Genomic DNA, 13,256 nt, shown 5'->3' with positions numbered 1-13,256 from the left:
GCGCGAGTGACGGGTGCGGCCGAGGCTCAAAAGACTCCGTCAGCGTTTTCCAAGGACGTTTTCTATGGGAGGACGTTGCTGAGGAGACAGCTGGAGTCTAGGACCTGCGGCAGGGAAACAGCGCAGTGGATGGACCGCTCTGGAAGTCATCGAATAATCTATATACAGGTTCGAATCCCAGACTGGCACTCAGGGTTTTATGGCCTTGGCGAAGTCACGTGAACTCTCTAAACTGAGTTTCTCATCTATACAATGAGGATAATCATGCATTTATAGTAGAGATATATCTATAAAGTGCTCTCAGGAGAAGACTTAGTGATGGATAGACGAGCCTGTTAGCAGAAATGGATGTAAGGAGCTGGAGGTTGAGGAAGCCAGTGCTATGGCGGATGAGCTAGGGTGATCCCCCACCTTCCTAAGTAGGGGGGTTCACAACTGAGTCAGTATGGGCAACTAGGCAAGGAAGAGACTCTACCGAGACCTTCCAGGAGGACCTGGCCCCAGACTGCCACGCCTAGTGACACTGGAGAGCTGCTGGTCAGAGTCGTCAATGCACTTGTCAGTGCTCTGGCTGCTGTTTTGCCCATCCTAAGAGATGTGAAGGGGACCTGAGAAATGGTGCTCCCTCCTGGGCATCATCTTGTCAGAGAGACAAAACCAATGCAGGGAGGACACTTCACCGCAAGAGGCAAACTTGGCATCCCAACTCCTGAGCTCTGTAGAGGGCACTGTTTGCCTGGGTGTGAGCATTTGGAGCCTCAGACCACGGACACCACTGCTCAAGGAGAGTTTTCTGCGGCCAGACCAGAGCAAACACTGTTAGTTGCTGATTATGATGTTGTCCTTGCCACCTGAACCCAGAGAGAGTGGAGGGCCCATCCCCAGAGGATGAACTATGATTGCTCCTAGGCAGCCATGACAATCTTAGCCAAATGCTCAATTTCCCAGCCTTCCTTGAAGTGGGAGGAGCATGTGACTTGGTTCTGGCCGACGAAATTTAAAGGAAAATATGGTGGCAGAGTTCTGGGAAACCTTTTACTCTTATGATAAAGTGGTGCTGCGTCAATCCCTTCATGGAGCTGTGGCAGCCACCTTGTGGCATGGAGGGGACAACATGCTAAGGATGGGAGAGGGGGATGAGAAGTCCAAATCCTTGATGAATCAACACCTCTGACACTTATGACCACATCCAGACTTTTTGTCAGGTGAGAGAAAATAAACAATTCTTTGAGGTCCCTGTAAATCACGTGTGTTACTTATACCAGAATGCATTCTTGATTGGGGGCTTCGTGACAATAGCCAAAGGAATTATCTTAAAGGTCAGCACTTACCCCCAATGGTCAGCTCCCTGCTTGCAGCTGGCTTCGGTCCCTTTTGCCTTTGGGGCCTCACCACTACTTACAAACCCGTTCTCAGCCTTCATGCCTATGTATTCCACCCTCGAACACTGGCCAATTGCTGTAAGGTGGCTCAGGCTGCATCTAGCTGTCTTGAATCACCTGCCTTCTAGCCAGCAGCCTGGTGTCCAGATTCTGAGCTGGAACCAGCTTGAAACCCTTTTGGTGACAGTCTGGGCTAAAGAGAAAGCCCCATCCGGCAGAAGCGTGGAACCACAACTCCCCCTGGGCAACATGGAGGAACTTGGGCTTTGGGCCAACCTCCTGGCATGGTCCAGTGAGCACCTCCGGTCTCATGCCTCCTCTGGGAAACCTGTTTACTCCAGCTTTGCCCTCCACACCCCCTCACCCAGGCTTCACTTCCCACACCTGCAAGGCACAAGCAGGCCAAAGAATGCCACACAAGAGGCTTTCTCCATTTTATTTCTTTGGGAAAAGAAAATGAAGTCTAGTCTTTCCATCACATATGGTAGAGATATATATTTATATATATTTATATATAATTTCTTTTGTGGTTGGAAGTCCCAAAGCTGAGTCTGTTAATATTTTTTTTCTATCTTTTTTCGTACTAATGCCTTCTCTTCCCCCCACCCCTCTGGCCCAGGTTCTGGGGCAGGTGCAGTGAGGGGTGAGTGGAATGGGCAGTGATTGCCAGGATGGCCCCTCACTCAGCTCAGAGATCTGGTGAGGGCCACAGGGAAGGGGCTGTGCAGAGGGATAGAGGCCGCACAGACAGGCACTCCTGTTTTTGTGGGGGACGCACAGCTCATTAAACAGTCACCAGTCATGGGAGGAGGCTGGTCAGGGATTGGGGGACGTGCTCACAGTAGTTGTCAGCTCTCTCCACCCTGCCCTCCAGACCCAGTCTTGGGGGAGGGAGGAAGAGCGTGAAAGAGAAATACCAGGGTTGAGGGCCAACCCTCCTCCAATTGTTATTGCTGGTGAATTAGAAATTTGCCTTTCCCTTCCTATTGCGGGAAGATGGACTCTGAGAGGGCCCCCAGAGGAGGAAGGAAGTGACATTGGCTGTCCCAACCCCCACTGATGGCCATGCCAGGCCTACCCTTGGCAAACACCAGGCTACCTCAGGGCCCTGGGAACCCAGGGGTCAGTGTTCCCCTCAGGGCAGCCTTGTTCTTCACGGGCAATCACAACCACCCCCCACCCCCCCAAAACAAGGGCCTCAGGCTCAGGCTTGGACCCAGTGGAGCTTGGAAGTGGGCAGTGCACCAAAGATCAAGCAGAAGTTTCTACTGGAAGAAAAGGTAAGGTTTAGGGGAAGAGGCAGCCTGGGACAATGATGTTTGGAGCATGAAAGGAGGCTGGGGGAATTGAGTCGGGGAAGACACAGGAAGACATCACAGACACTCATATAACCTCCGAAACTGGGTGAGGGGAGTGCCTGAGAGGCAGGTAGCACTTAATAGCTGTAGTTAGAGCCGGAGAGTGGCCCTAGGTGAGGGGTCAACCAAGCAGATGGGGCTGTCGCCCTGTGGATCCTGGCTAGAAGGGTGAGGGTAGAGCTAGGAAGCTTCCAGGTGACCCTTCCCAAGAACAGGAGGGCAGAACTTTCCTGGGCAGAGCCTCCAGCCCCAGCCCTTCCCTCCCCCAACACATACATATGGACCCATACTCAGGACCAGGCTAGGCTCTGAGGCCTGAGCCCGAGAGACCTTGCAGGGAGGGGCTGGGAAGGTAGCCCTCTCAACCACAGACAGGCCATCTGCTCTCACTTGTCCTGCCAATCTGCCCAGGGAGGGAGACTAGTGCAGGAAGGAGAGAGGCCAGGAACCCAAGGTCTGTCAGCTTCAGCAGACCCCATGCAGGCCCCCTCAGGCTACATGGCCTAGGATGTGAGCACAGAGAGCATCACTGGACACAGGGTGGCCAACAGTAGCAGCCCAAACCCACTGAGGGGTGGGGGCACCTCACAGCACTGCAGGCCTGCTGCCTCCTTCTCCAATGAGGGAGGGCCAAGAAAGGGAGCATGGGCTCCCCTGCTGCCGGAGCCCCTCATCCCCACTCACTCTGCCCTCCCTCCATTCCCTCTTTGGGAAGAGGGTTCGAGTGGGCTGCCCAAAGGGGCAGTGGTAGAGCTGGGAGGGACCTGGTCACAGCTGCTTTGAGAACCTCTTTGGTCTGGGGATATGGTAGGAGATGTGGGGAAGAGAGATGGCAGGGAGGGGGATATTGGGGACTCTGGCCTTTGACAGGGAATTTGTCAAAAGGCCACATGCCCAGCTAGGGGATCAGATTTCTGTGGACTCAATGCGTTCGAGGCGGGAGGGGGTCCAGGCTTTCTTCTCCTCGCCATGTTGCGGGGTCGGTGTGCTGGCACCTCCGGCAGCCCCACGCTCTCGCAGCCGCCGCTCCAGCTGCTGGTTGCGCTGGTACATCTCCACATAACTAAGCTGCAGCTGCTTCTGGTACTCGATGACCTTCTCCTTCTCCTCCAGCCAAACGCGGCGCTCCTCTGCGAAGCTGGCACCCTGGCGCTCCCGGGCTCGCCGCTCAGCGGCCAGCTCAGCCTGCAGCCGCCCCACCTCCCGCCGCAGGGCCCGCGTCCCACTCTCCCCCCCAGCATCCACCTCCCCATCCAAGGAAACCAGGGAGGCAGCAGCAGCCACCCCAGCCTGACGGCGCATCTTGGCTTCGTCGCTCTCGCAGGTGGCCAGCGCATCCTGTGACTCGGCCGGGTCCACAGGGGTCAGTGCTGGCTTGAGGCAGGCCGCGGGCAGCTCGCCCTCCCCCAGCTCCAGGCTGGCCTGTTTGCTGCTGAAGGAGTCCCTCAGGCTGAGCAGCTGCTCCTCCTTCTCGCGCAGCGAGGCCCGGCCCTCCCGCAGCTGCGAGCGCAGCCCCACTATCTCACTCAACTTCTGGGACACGTCCGCCTGCGAGTCCTTCAGCTGCTGCTTCAGGAGGGAAATCTCTCCAGCCTTCTGGCACACCTGGGCGGGATCAGGTGAGAGGAGAAGCCAGGGTGAAGGCAGAGCTCGCTCACCCCACCCCCAACCCCCAGGGCTCATGGGCGGCTCCTTGTCAGACTGGGCAGAAATGACACGGGGCACCCTCCTCAGACTCAGGACAGACATGGCTGATCTCCACGGCCCAGGGACAGCTCTGGTCCTCAGACATTCCTAATCAACTTCGCACCGCCCCCCCCACTTCACTCCTCTTGTGATAGTGGTGGGCTACTCCTCTGGGTTTCTCCAGAGGGATGGAAGGAAGGGGATACCAAGGGAGAAGGTCCAAGCCCCCAGCCCGCACCTCCCACTTAGTTTCCTCCATCCGGGGCAGAAAGTCAGCCTGTTCCTTCTGACAGGCCGCCACCTTGTCCTCAAGCTCTTCCCGTTGCCGCATCAGCCGGGCTGCCTCCTCCTGCAGCTGCTTCTTGTCCTGCTGCAGCCGCAGCACCTGCAACTGTAGGCCCTGCTGGGCACGCTGGGCACGGCGGGCCACCTGCTGCAGCTTCCCGCTGCAGCCCTGCCGCAGCTCGGCCAGCTCGCGCTCCCATGCCTTCTGTCGCTCCTCCAGCACCTGGGCCACCGCAGCCTCACTCTGCTCCAGGCTACGCCGCAGAGCTGCCACCTCCTGCTCCTTCTCCCACAGCCGCTCCTCTAGCTCCTGGATCAGAGCACTGGGCGAGGGTGGTGAGCAGGCTGCAAATGGCAGGCCTCCACCTCCGCCCTCCCCGGATCCCAGGTGGCCTGGCCGCCCCATGGATGAGGATGACCCACTCTTACTGGAGGCCCGCCCACTGTCAGACGTTGCCAGGTCTTGATAGCCCGACCCACCACCGCTACTGCTGCCGCTGCCACCACCATAGCTGGCAGTGCCAATGCGGTTGATGTGGCTGGTGGAGGCACTGAGAGGCGCCAGGTGCTGGCTATAGCTGGAGCTGTAGGTGGGCAGACTTGTGAGTGAGTTCCGGCCTGAGTCTGAGAGGCCGCCCCCACCCCCACCTGCTGGAGTCATGGTCCGAGACTTGTCCAGCCCACCCTTGAGACCACCAGGGCCCTGTCGTCCCTCAGGGGTCCCATTGGTCTGTGGGGGGCACAAGTTCTGCATGGAGTGGAAGTTCTTAGGTACAACGGGCTTGAAGGCTGAAGGCCGAACTAGCGGCTCTGAGCACTGTGTAAAAGGAAGGAAGGGGGAGTGGGCATCAGGATGGGCCTTAGCCTCAGCCCCAGCCTTTCCGTCTGGCCAAGACTTATTCAGCAACCCCCCCCCCCATTAGATATCCATCCTGGGAGTCCCTCCCAGCTGAGTGTCCACCTCATGCCCCCTCCATACCAGGTCTCTGCCCTAGACCCACCAGGTAGACTTGGCCCCAAGGCCCCACCCCATGGCTCCCCAGCCCAGCCTCCATCCTGGCCCCTACAACCCAACTTCCAAGAAGACCCACTTCACCCTCCTCTCTGGGCTGCTTCCCATCCCCATAAAAGGCCTGGGGACTGACCTGGTCTAGCTTGCCAGAGGTGGCCAGGAGCTTAGGTGGATGGCTGGGCTCACGATACTGTGGTGGGGCCTTGTCACTGCCGCCGCTGCTGCTGCTGCCACCACTGCTGCCCACCACATTGCCACAGACATCTGTGTGGTCACTGCCCCGCAGCTCGCCATTGAGGTAGAGGGAGTTGGCGAGAGCCTTGTCCTCTGAGGGGTAGCGGCCTGGCCTCTCCCTGCTGGCCCCACTGCCACTGCCTCGGGGGCCAGGGAAACTGCCCTGGCTGCCCCCACCCCCTGTGCGGGTGCCCACGCTCTTCATGGCAAACTCCTGGGCATGGGCCACCCCACTGCCCACACTGCCCATGGCCAGGCGAGGGTCCGGGGGTCCGAGCTCAGAGGGCCGCGGGGCAAAGGCCAGGAGGGGATCCCGCCCTGGGTCAGCGCGCACAGGCAGTGTTTCCAGCTTCGCCATGACTAAGCCAGGAGGGCACTGTGGGCACAAGGTGGGAAGGCAGAAATAGGTCAGTCCCACCCCCCACCCCCCAGCCAAGTCTGCCCCAGCACCACTTGCACCTTGCCCCTTAGTGTCCCCTTCCCTACAATGGGTACAAGAGTTCCCAGACACCCAAGGTGAAGGAATGGGGCTGGGGTAAGAGTGATAGCTTGGTAATGGGGGCTGCCTGTTGCCCACCCGACAAAGCCCAACCCAGGGCACCATGCACATACCCTCCTGGCTTTGCTCAGCTCAGCATTCCACGCCTCAAGCCCACCTACTCCATGAGCCTCAATTCTTCACTACAGCCCCCAGAATTTAGGCGTTCTTTACCCAGGGTCTGGGCCTGGATATCCCAACCTTATGGGCTGAGGAGATGGGATTGGAAGGAGACAGCAATACCTGAATCCAGTAGGGAACCTCAGATGTAAAGGGAAGGAGAGAAACCCACCCCTATCCAAAAACTGTGGGCGGGGGTCCTTCCCGGCCCCTAACCTAGAGCGTTGCAGTCAAGGGCAGAAGTGGAGGCTCACTACCAGCGCAGGCTCCTCTCCTTGCCTTTCCAAGGGGGTGGGGGGCCGACGGGTTCTCAAGCCTGGGACCCTCCTCGGCCCGGTCTGCAGGGGCCATGTGCCTCACTCTCGCAGTCGGGGCTCGGCCCGAACCAGTTGCGCGACTTTGGACGGGCCGACTGGGCCATCCCGGACTGCAGTGTTCTCCTCTGCGAAATGGGAGGAACGAAGGACCTACCTCGCCGAGCTGCCGCATGCCAGGAGCCCCGAGGCGGCGGGCGCGGGAGGGGACAGGGATCTCGGTGGCGGTACGCGGGAACTGCCGCGGCTGCGCGCCTCTGGGTCGCCAGAGGGCGCCACCACGGACACGCCCCGCCCCCCGTGGACGGCCGGGGACCGCGGCGGCAGCGCGGGGCACGGGGGCCCCCCGGAGGTCTTCCCAACTCGGCCGCACGGGGAACTGGCACGAGAGGGCCCCCTCCCCACGGTCAGGCCCTAGGCAGAGGCCCCCAGGCTGGCCGAGGCCAGGGCAGAGGCCGCAGGGCCGCCGGCCGTGCCTCCCTCCGGGCTGGCGTTCCCATAGGTGGGCGGGGGCGGGGCGGGGCCTCCGCGCTCAGCGGCGCCCGGGCTGCTTCGGCGCCCGCCGAACCCCTCTAAGAATTCACTGCCACCGGGAAGACTTCCTGGATTCCGCCCCTTCCTCGCTCTCTGTGGACCTTGACCCTGCTCAGTTCACCGCGAATTCCTCCGAGCCCTCTGTGGGGGTGCGCCCCATCCCCTAAGGCCGGCCCACAGGAGCCTGGGGAGCAGGGCCTCGGGTTACCTGTACTCAGGGAGGCCCCGCTTCCTGGTTCCTTTGTCTCAAGTCCGCACCTGGGAACACCTGCCCCAGAGAGCTGCGTAATCAAATGCGTGTATCAGAGATGGCAGGGGGCGCCCTTCAGGCCTTTACCCCCTACTCCCATCAGAAACCAGGCAGATAGCCCTCCTCATTCGAGGTGAAGGGGTCCAGGTGGCACCCCACAGCCCCTTGAGTGCTCTTTGGACTGTCTTCTACCCAGATGCCCACTTCTAATGCTGTGTCTTTCCTATCAGGCCCCAGACCAGTGGAGCCTGACAAAATTCTTGCCCTCCAGGAATCTTCTAGCCACCACACCTGGAGTTAAAGCCCTAGGTGGTTGGAAAGTTCACCACTAAGCCAGGCCCCACTGCCTTTGTAAAATTTCATTCTCTTGGTGTCTGCCCCCCACAGGTGCGGGGAGCTGCACTTTACCACCTTCCTCCCTCAGCCAGTTTGTCCCCACAGGCAGGGCTGAGACTAGGGTGAGGCAAGAGAGGCACCGAGGGTGCAGTTTAAGTGCAGGATCAGCAAGTGCAGGTCCCTGAGAGTGAGTGCCTCCTTCCACTTGGTGTCCTCATGCCTCACCCTGGTCCCCACTCTGCAACATATTCCAGCCCGGCTAGCCCTCAGCCCAGAAATCTCCATCCATCCACCCTAAGCATAACCCCCTTCTTTTGCTATCTGAATGCAGTGTAGGGAGCAGCTTGGGATTAGGAGGATGGAAGCTGAGTGGCCTGAGGCTTGGAACCAGTAGGAAGGCCTGGGCAGGGTTTGGGAGGAACAACTGACAAAACTTCATAGAGATGAGGCTTAGGGGGTGGGGGCAAGAGAGGAATCCAGGCTAGGGTGCCAGTTTGGGTGTGACACCCTTAACGTGACAGGGGGAGAATGTTTGGGGAATTAGGTGCTTTGCGGAAGACCAGAGAAAGCTCTCTCTCACATATGGATGGAAAGAGAGACTGGGATCACCAGCATTCAAGGGTGGTGTGGGTGGGGCCCAGCATCGAGCTAGGGTGGCAGAGCCCCAGAAGCCGGGGATGCAGTGTGGGAGCAGGAAGAATGGAGCAGGCCCTGCTGACCAAGATGAGGGGCTTCAAGAATGTGGGACAGCTCCCTCCCTAAAAAAAGGCCTGGCAAAACTGGGATTGGAGAGTGTGCCCTGGATTTGGCAGGTGGAAACATCACTGGCATCTATGAGAGAATGGTTTCAGAAAAGTGGCACAAGGCAAAGCCAGACTACAGGAGTAGAGAGGTCTGGAGGGAAAGATGGGAGAATTCCCTGCTAAGAGAGAAGGCCAAAGAAAGCTATAATTTAAGGTGGTTTGGGATCCAAGGGCACTTTTCTAATTTTAAAATTAAGCATGGTATAAACTTGAGTGTGTTGATATGCCAAAGGAAAGTGCCCAAAGTGAGATTAGAGATCTAGGCATGGGGACTATGCCAGAGGCCTGGATGTGGGCAGGAGAAAACCTCAGAAGTGAGCATGTTCGTTGTGAGAGTGACAGGGATAATGTTTGGGAAGGTGCTTTGTAAACTGTAAAGTGCAGTACTGCCTTCTCTGAGATCCAGGAAAGGAGAATTTGACCATAGGTTGGGGCTGATCATATGCTACTCTACCCCACCGTTCCCTTGGAGTGTGTATGGTCCCAGCCAGGCTCTGATGCCCAGAATCCTGGATGAAAATGATGTCCCAAGACTGTCTTCTGAGCCTCCTCTCCCTGTGCTCTACCTGGGGAATCCTTGACTGCCAACCCACAGCAGCTCTCCCTGGAGCCTTGCTCCCCAAAGAGCTTCTTGCCATAATTCTAACATGTCACAGTCAATCCCATGCAAGCGTTCCCTGCCCCTTGCCTTTCTCAAGCTTGGGCTGCTGCAGATTCTTTCCTCAAAAGCCAGGCAAGGAGCTGGCAGGACAAGGAGGGGCATATGTCTCCCTGGCAGGCAGAAACTGAGCCCAGGGGAAGGGTTTGAGCCTCTTCTATGGGTCAGAGACCTGAACTGGCCCAGTTTACTGAGTGTGGTCTGCAAAGGTAGCCTCATGGCATCAGCTCAACAATGTGGAATGACAGCCTGTTGCCTGACTCTGCCTCTATCTCTGTCCCTCAGTGTCTGGGACATTACACAGAGTATTAGCAGTCACAAAGGGGCAAAATGGACTCTACCTGGGGGTTCCAGGGGCAGATCCCTCCAACCCACAGTGACTACCCAGCCCCTCCCTACCTGTGTCCCTCCCAAAGCTGGGAACACTCCACCCTTCTCTTGGGGTCTCAGAGGTCCCAAGCTCAGCCCATTCACCCCCTGAAGATCTCAGCAGCCCCTCCTGCCAGCACCCTTACTGGGTACTCCTCACTGGCCTTTCTTCCGCTGCACTCCCTCCCCTGTGCAGCTGCCAGGGGACTCTTTCTAAAGGGCAAAGGCAATCTTGTCCCTGCTCTGCCCAAATTCTTCCATGAGCAGTGCCAAGTGCAGTAGACAGAGTTCTGGAGGCATCAGCTCCAAGTGTAAATCCCAGCTCAGCTGATTAGGGGTGGAACCGCATGCAGGTTATTTCACCTCGGGTTCTCACATCTACCTTACAGGAATCTTAAGAAGTAAATGTATTATGGGTAAAACCCGTGGCATTCCTCCCAGCCCCCAGAACCAGAGCAGAGCTTGCAGCTGCTCTAAGGCCTCTCCTGCTGCCCATCCTATTTCCCCCAACCTGAGCCTCTCTCCACTCCACACAAAATCTCTTCCCATCTCTCTGTGCCCATCCTGCATCCTTCAAGGACCAATCTACATGCTGCCTCCCAGGACAGCATCCCTGATCTCCTTTAGTGGGGAGGGGTCTTGGAGCATTTGGCTCAGGCTACTCCATGGAGATTTCACTCTGAGGTTTCCCCGGAGCTGGCCTGTGGATGCCCCGGTGGCACAGATGGCAGAGTCCTGGGGTCTCTTGGCCTGACACTGAGGAGATGCAGAGGGAATGCGTGTGGGAATGCTAGTTATGAGCAATGCAAAGAGGCAATGAATCCGGACAGGAAAATCAGGAAGGGCTTCCTGGAAGAAGGACTTTTGGAGAAAAGGGATTAGGGGCACTGGAGGGCCTTTGGGGGTGCAGAGGTCTCCAGAACTTCTTGGTTGGGATATGTGAGGGGAGATCCATCTTCCCTTGGCGACAAAGGGGTAAGGGGCCCATCCGCTAGCTTCTGGCTCTGATGAAGCCCGTGTTTCAGGACTGAGGGGGCTGACAGCGCCCCCCCTTCCCCCAGCACACACACGCGCGCACACACGCGCCTCCGCGCGGGGGGGTGGGGGTGTTCGCCATTCACCAGCAACCCATTGCCCGCAGCGCCAAGAGATAGAGACCCCGGCCACAGGCCGCCCCGAGGAGGTGCCCGGGGGTCTCTGCGGTGGAGGAAATCCCACCGCACCTCCCCGTGCTCCCTACCAACGCGTGTGGCCCCGGGGGGCGGGGCGCAGAGGGAAGAGGTGACATAATCCGGGCCGCACCCCCTCCGGCCGCCACCTCCCCCCAGGCTCCGCGAAACATCCATGACATCATCCGCCTCATCTCCACTCTCCTCCCCCCTGGGACCCCAGCAGCGGGACGCGCCCCCTCCCCAGCTCCAGGTCTGGCTGGACAAGCCTCGCAGTGCAGCGAGGACGGCGACAGGTCGGAGCTGGGAGGGGCGCCACGGTGGGCCTGCCTCACTTACTCGCTGCCTCAGGGTCCAGCGCGGGGTCTTCGGCGAGGGCGCCACCGGCCCGGCTAGCTGGCGCAGCCCGAAGCCCGCCCGGCGGGGCGCGCGGCGCGGGCCCGGCTCCGCTCCGCGCCCCTCCCGCTCCGCGCCCGGGCCCCGCCCACCCGCGGCTGCGGCAAACGAGGGCCCGCCCTCCGGCCACGCCCCCCAGAGCCGCCAATCCCCGGGCTGGGGCGGGGCGCAGTGCCTTAACCCCTTCGTGTCTGCGTCCCGGCCCCCGCGTGGGACCCCTCTGTCCCACCCACTCCAGGGGGCAGCGAGCCTGCCCCGAGCCTTTCTGCTCGTCGTCTGTTACTCCCCAAGCCCTTGGGCTCAGCCCCTAGTCTCTCCTTTCCAATGAAACCAGTGGGACCGCGCCCTCCGCCACATCTTTGGCGACCGAGAGGAACCCCTCTCGCTTGGGGAAGGGTCTCCGGACGCTGAGCCCCGAGCCCCATTCGTCTCCCGCTGTTGCTCTTCCGGACGCGGCCTCCCAGCGGATGCTGTGAGACCCTGCAAGTCTGCACGCTGGGGGCGGGGCGAGCCGTCGCGAGTGGATCTGACACTGCCGAGCGAAGACCGCCCGGGCGCAGGGACCGCAGCCGCGCGTGTGGGAGACTTCGAGTGGCCGTGACTCCGCTCGTCAGGAAACGCAGCGGGTTTGAAACTTGTTGCTTGCGGAGGGTCGCCGTCCGCGGGAAAGGGCAGACGACGAGGAAAAAGACCTTACAATCCAGCAGGGTTTGAGTGCTTTCACCCTGTGCCCCGCACCTGACACGAGGCCCGGCCCGGGCCCGCACGCTGCATCCGGGGGTGAGAGGGAGGGAGAGGGGGGACCTGGAGCACCAGCTTCGCACGCGCGTGCCGCATTCTGTGCCGCGAGTGCTTATTTCGCCCCGGGTGGCCGGGGAGGACTGCCGGGAGGAAGTCAGCCGGGAACTGAGGCTTTAGCTTCGAATAGGGTCGGGAAGAAAGCCAGGCCTAGGGTTAGGCAGTAGCAAAAGCCTAGAGCCACAAAGGACTTGTCCTAAAAGCTGGAGTGCCTCCACTTTGGCTGGGATTGCACCCATTATATCTCAGCTGTTATAGCTGATTTGTTTGGTCATCGATCATCCTATTTTATAGTTTTTATTCCTTGCTATTTTCTGAACTTTTCCATATTTGCTTTTATCTTCTATAGTGATTTGCAAGGCAGAAAGCCTGTTTTTAATTCTCCTGGTGATTGCCTTTAAGTTTATCGAATAAAAATACAGTTCACATTTCACAAATTATTAAAATGACAAGTCATTCGTTTTTATACTCCTCTTTACATAAAGAGAAACTTAACGTGTCTTTCCATCTCCTGGCCTACTGTCCTCACACCTACTTTTTTTTTCTGCTTAATCCAGGATGAGAGATCCAGCTTTTGTTTACATTCTTTTTTTTAAGCCACAAAATCCTCTTTTGCAATCATTGTTTTTGGCTTTTGCCAACCCTTTGTTTAATTGGTATCACTGTCACTGCCAGTTTTTTATGCTCTAATTTTTCTATTCCTCTTTCAGATCCATCTTTCACTTGACTGGTGGTTTCAGGGAAGACCCTGCATGTAATGTTTTTCTAAGCCTTTACCCTAGGTAGGTAAGAAGGCCTTTCTACTATCTTTGCACACAAATGGTGGCTTGACTGTTAGAGAATTCTTGAGTCTCAAACTTTTCCCCTCAAGACTCTTGTCCTTATTCCATTGTCTTTTGGCTTTCAAAATGGTACAAGTACACCTGAAACTAATATAATGTTATATGTCAATTATATCTCCAAAAAAACGGTAGCAAAGCTACACTGGTCTGTTTTAGGTAAGCGATGTCCCCG

General features: G+C 58.1%; 1 protein-coding gene across 9 annotated transcripts; it reads right to left on the bottom strand.

Annotated features, from left to right (window-relative positions):
• Positions 1 to 1,804: 1,804 nt before the first annotated feature.
• On the bottom strand, positions 1,805 to 11,530 carry LZTS3 (leucine zipper tumor suppressor family member 3). 9 transcript variants are annotated; one of them, XM_023626211.2, is made up of 6 exons: positions 11,388 to 11,530; positions 7,672 to 7,744; positions 6,832 to 7,057; positions 5,857 to 6,333; positions 4,665 to 5,528; positions 1,805 to 4,345 (listed from the first exon to the last, which is right to left on the bottom strand). In XM_023626211.2, exons 4-6 carry the CDS (start codon positions 6,313 to 6,315, stop codon positions 3,647 to 3,649), a joined length of 2,022 nt encoding a protein of 673 aa, XP_023481979.1. In that variant the 5' UTR covers positions 6,316 to 6,333; positions 6,832 to 7,057; positions 7,672 to 7,744; positions 11,388 to 11,530; the 3' UTR covers positions 1,805 to 3,646. The 9 variants fall into 9 exon arrangements, with proteins under 9 accessions (XP_023481979.1, XP_023481975.1, XP_023481981.1 ...); XM_023626207.2 differs by having other exon boundaries at positions 6,895 to 7,057; positions 11,388 to 11,529; XM_023626213.2 differs by having other exon boundaries at positions 6,870 to 7,057; positions 11,388 to 11,526.
• Between the last annotated feature and the right edge of the window lie 1,726 nt (positions 11,531 to 13,256).

Source organism: Equus caballus, chromosome 22 (genome assembly GCF_041296265.1).
Source record: "Equus caballus isolate H_3958 breed thoroughbred chromosome 22, TB-T2T, whole genome shotgun sequence".
NCBI lineage: Eukaryota > Metazoa > Chordata > Mammalia > Perissodactyla > Equidae > Equus > Equus caballus.
This window is presented reverse-complemented; position numbering and strand designations above follow the sequence as displayed.

Coding starts and splice junctions, on each gene's coding strand:
- LZTS3 (XM_023626207.2), bottom strand. CDS start 6,966: ATGGCCCCTGCAGACCGGGCCGAGGAGGGTCCCAGGCTTGAGAACCCG. Junction 5,529..5,856: donor CCTCTGGCAAGCTAGACCAG/GTCAGTCCCCAG, acceptor CCTTTTACACAG/TGCTCAGAGCCGCTAGTTCG. Junction 4,346..4,664: donor TGGAGGAAACTAAGTGGGAG/GTGCGGGCTGGG, acceptor GATCCCGCCCAG/GTGTGCCAGAAGGCTGGAGA.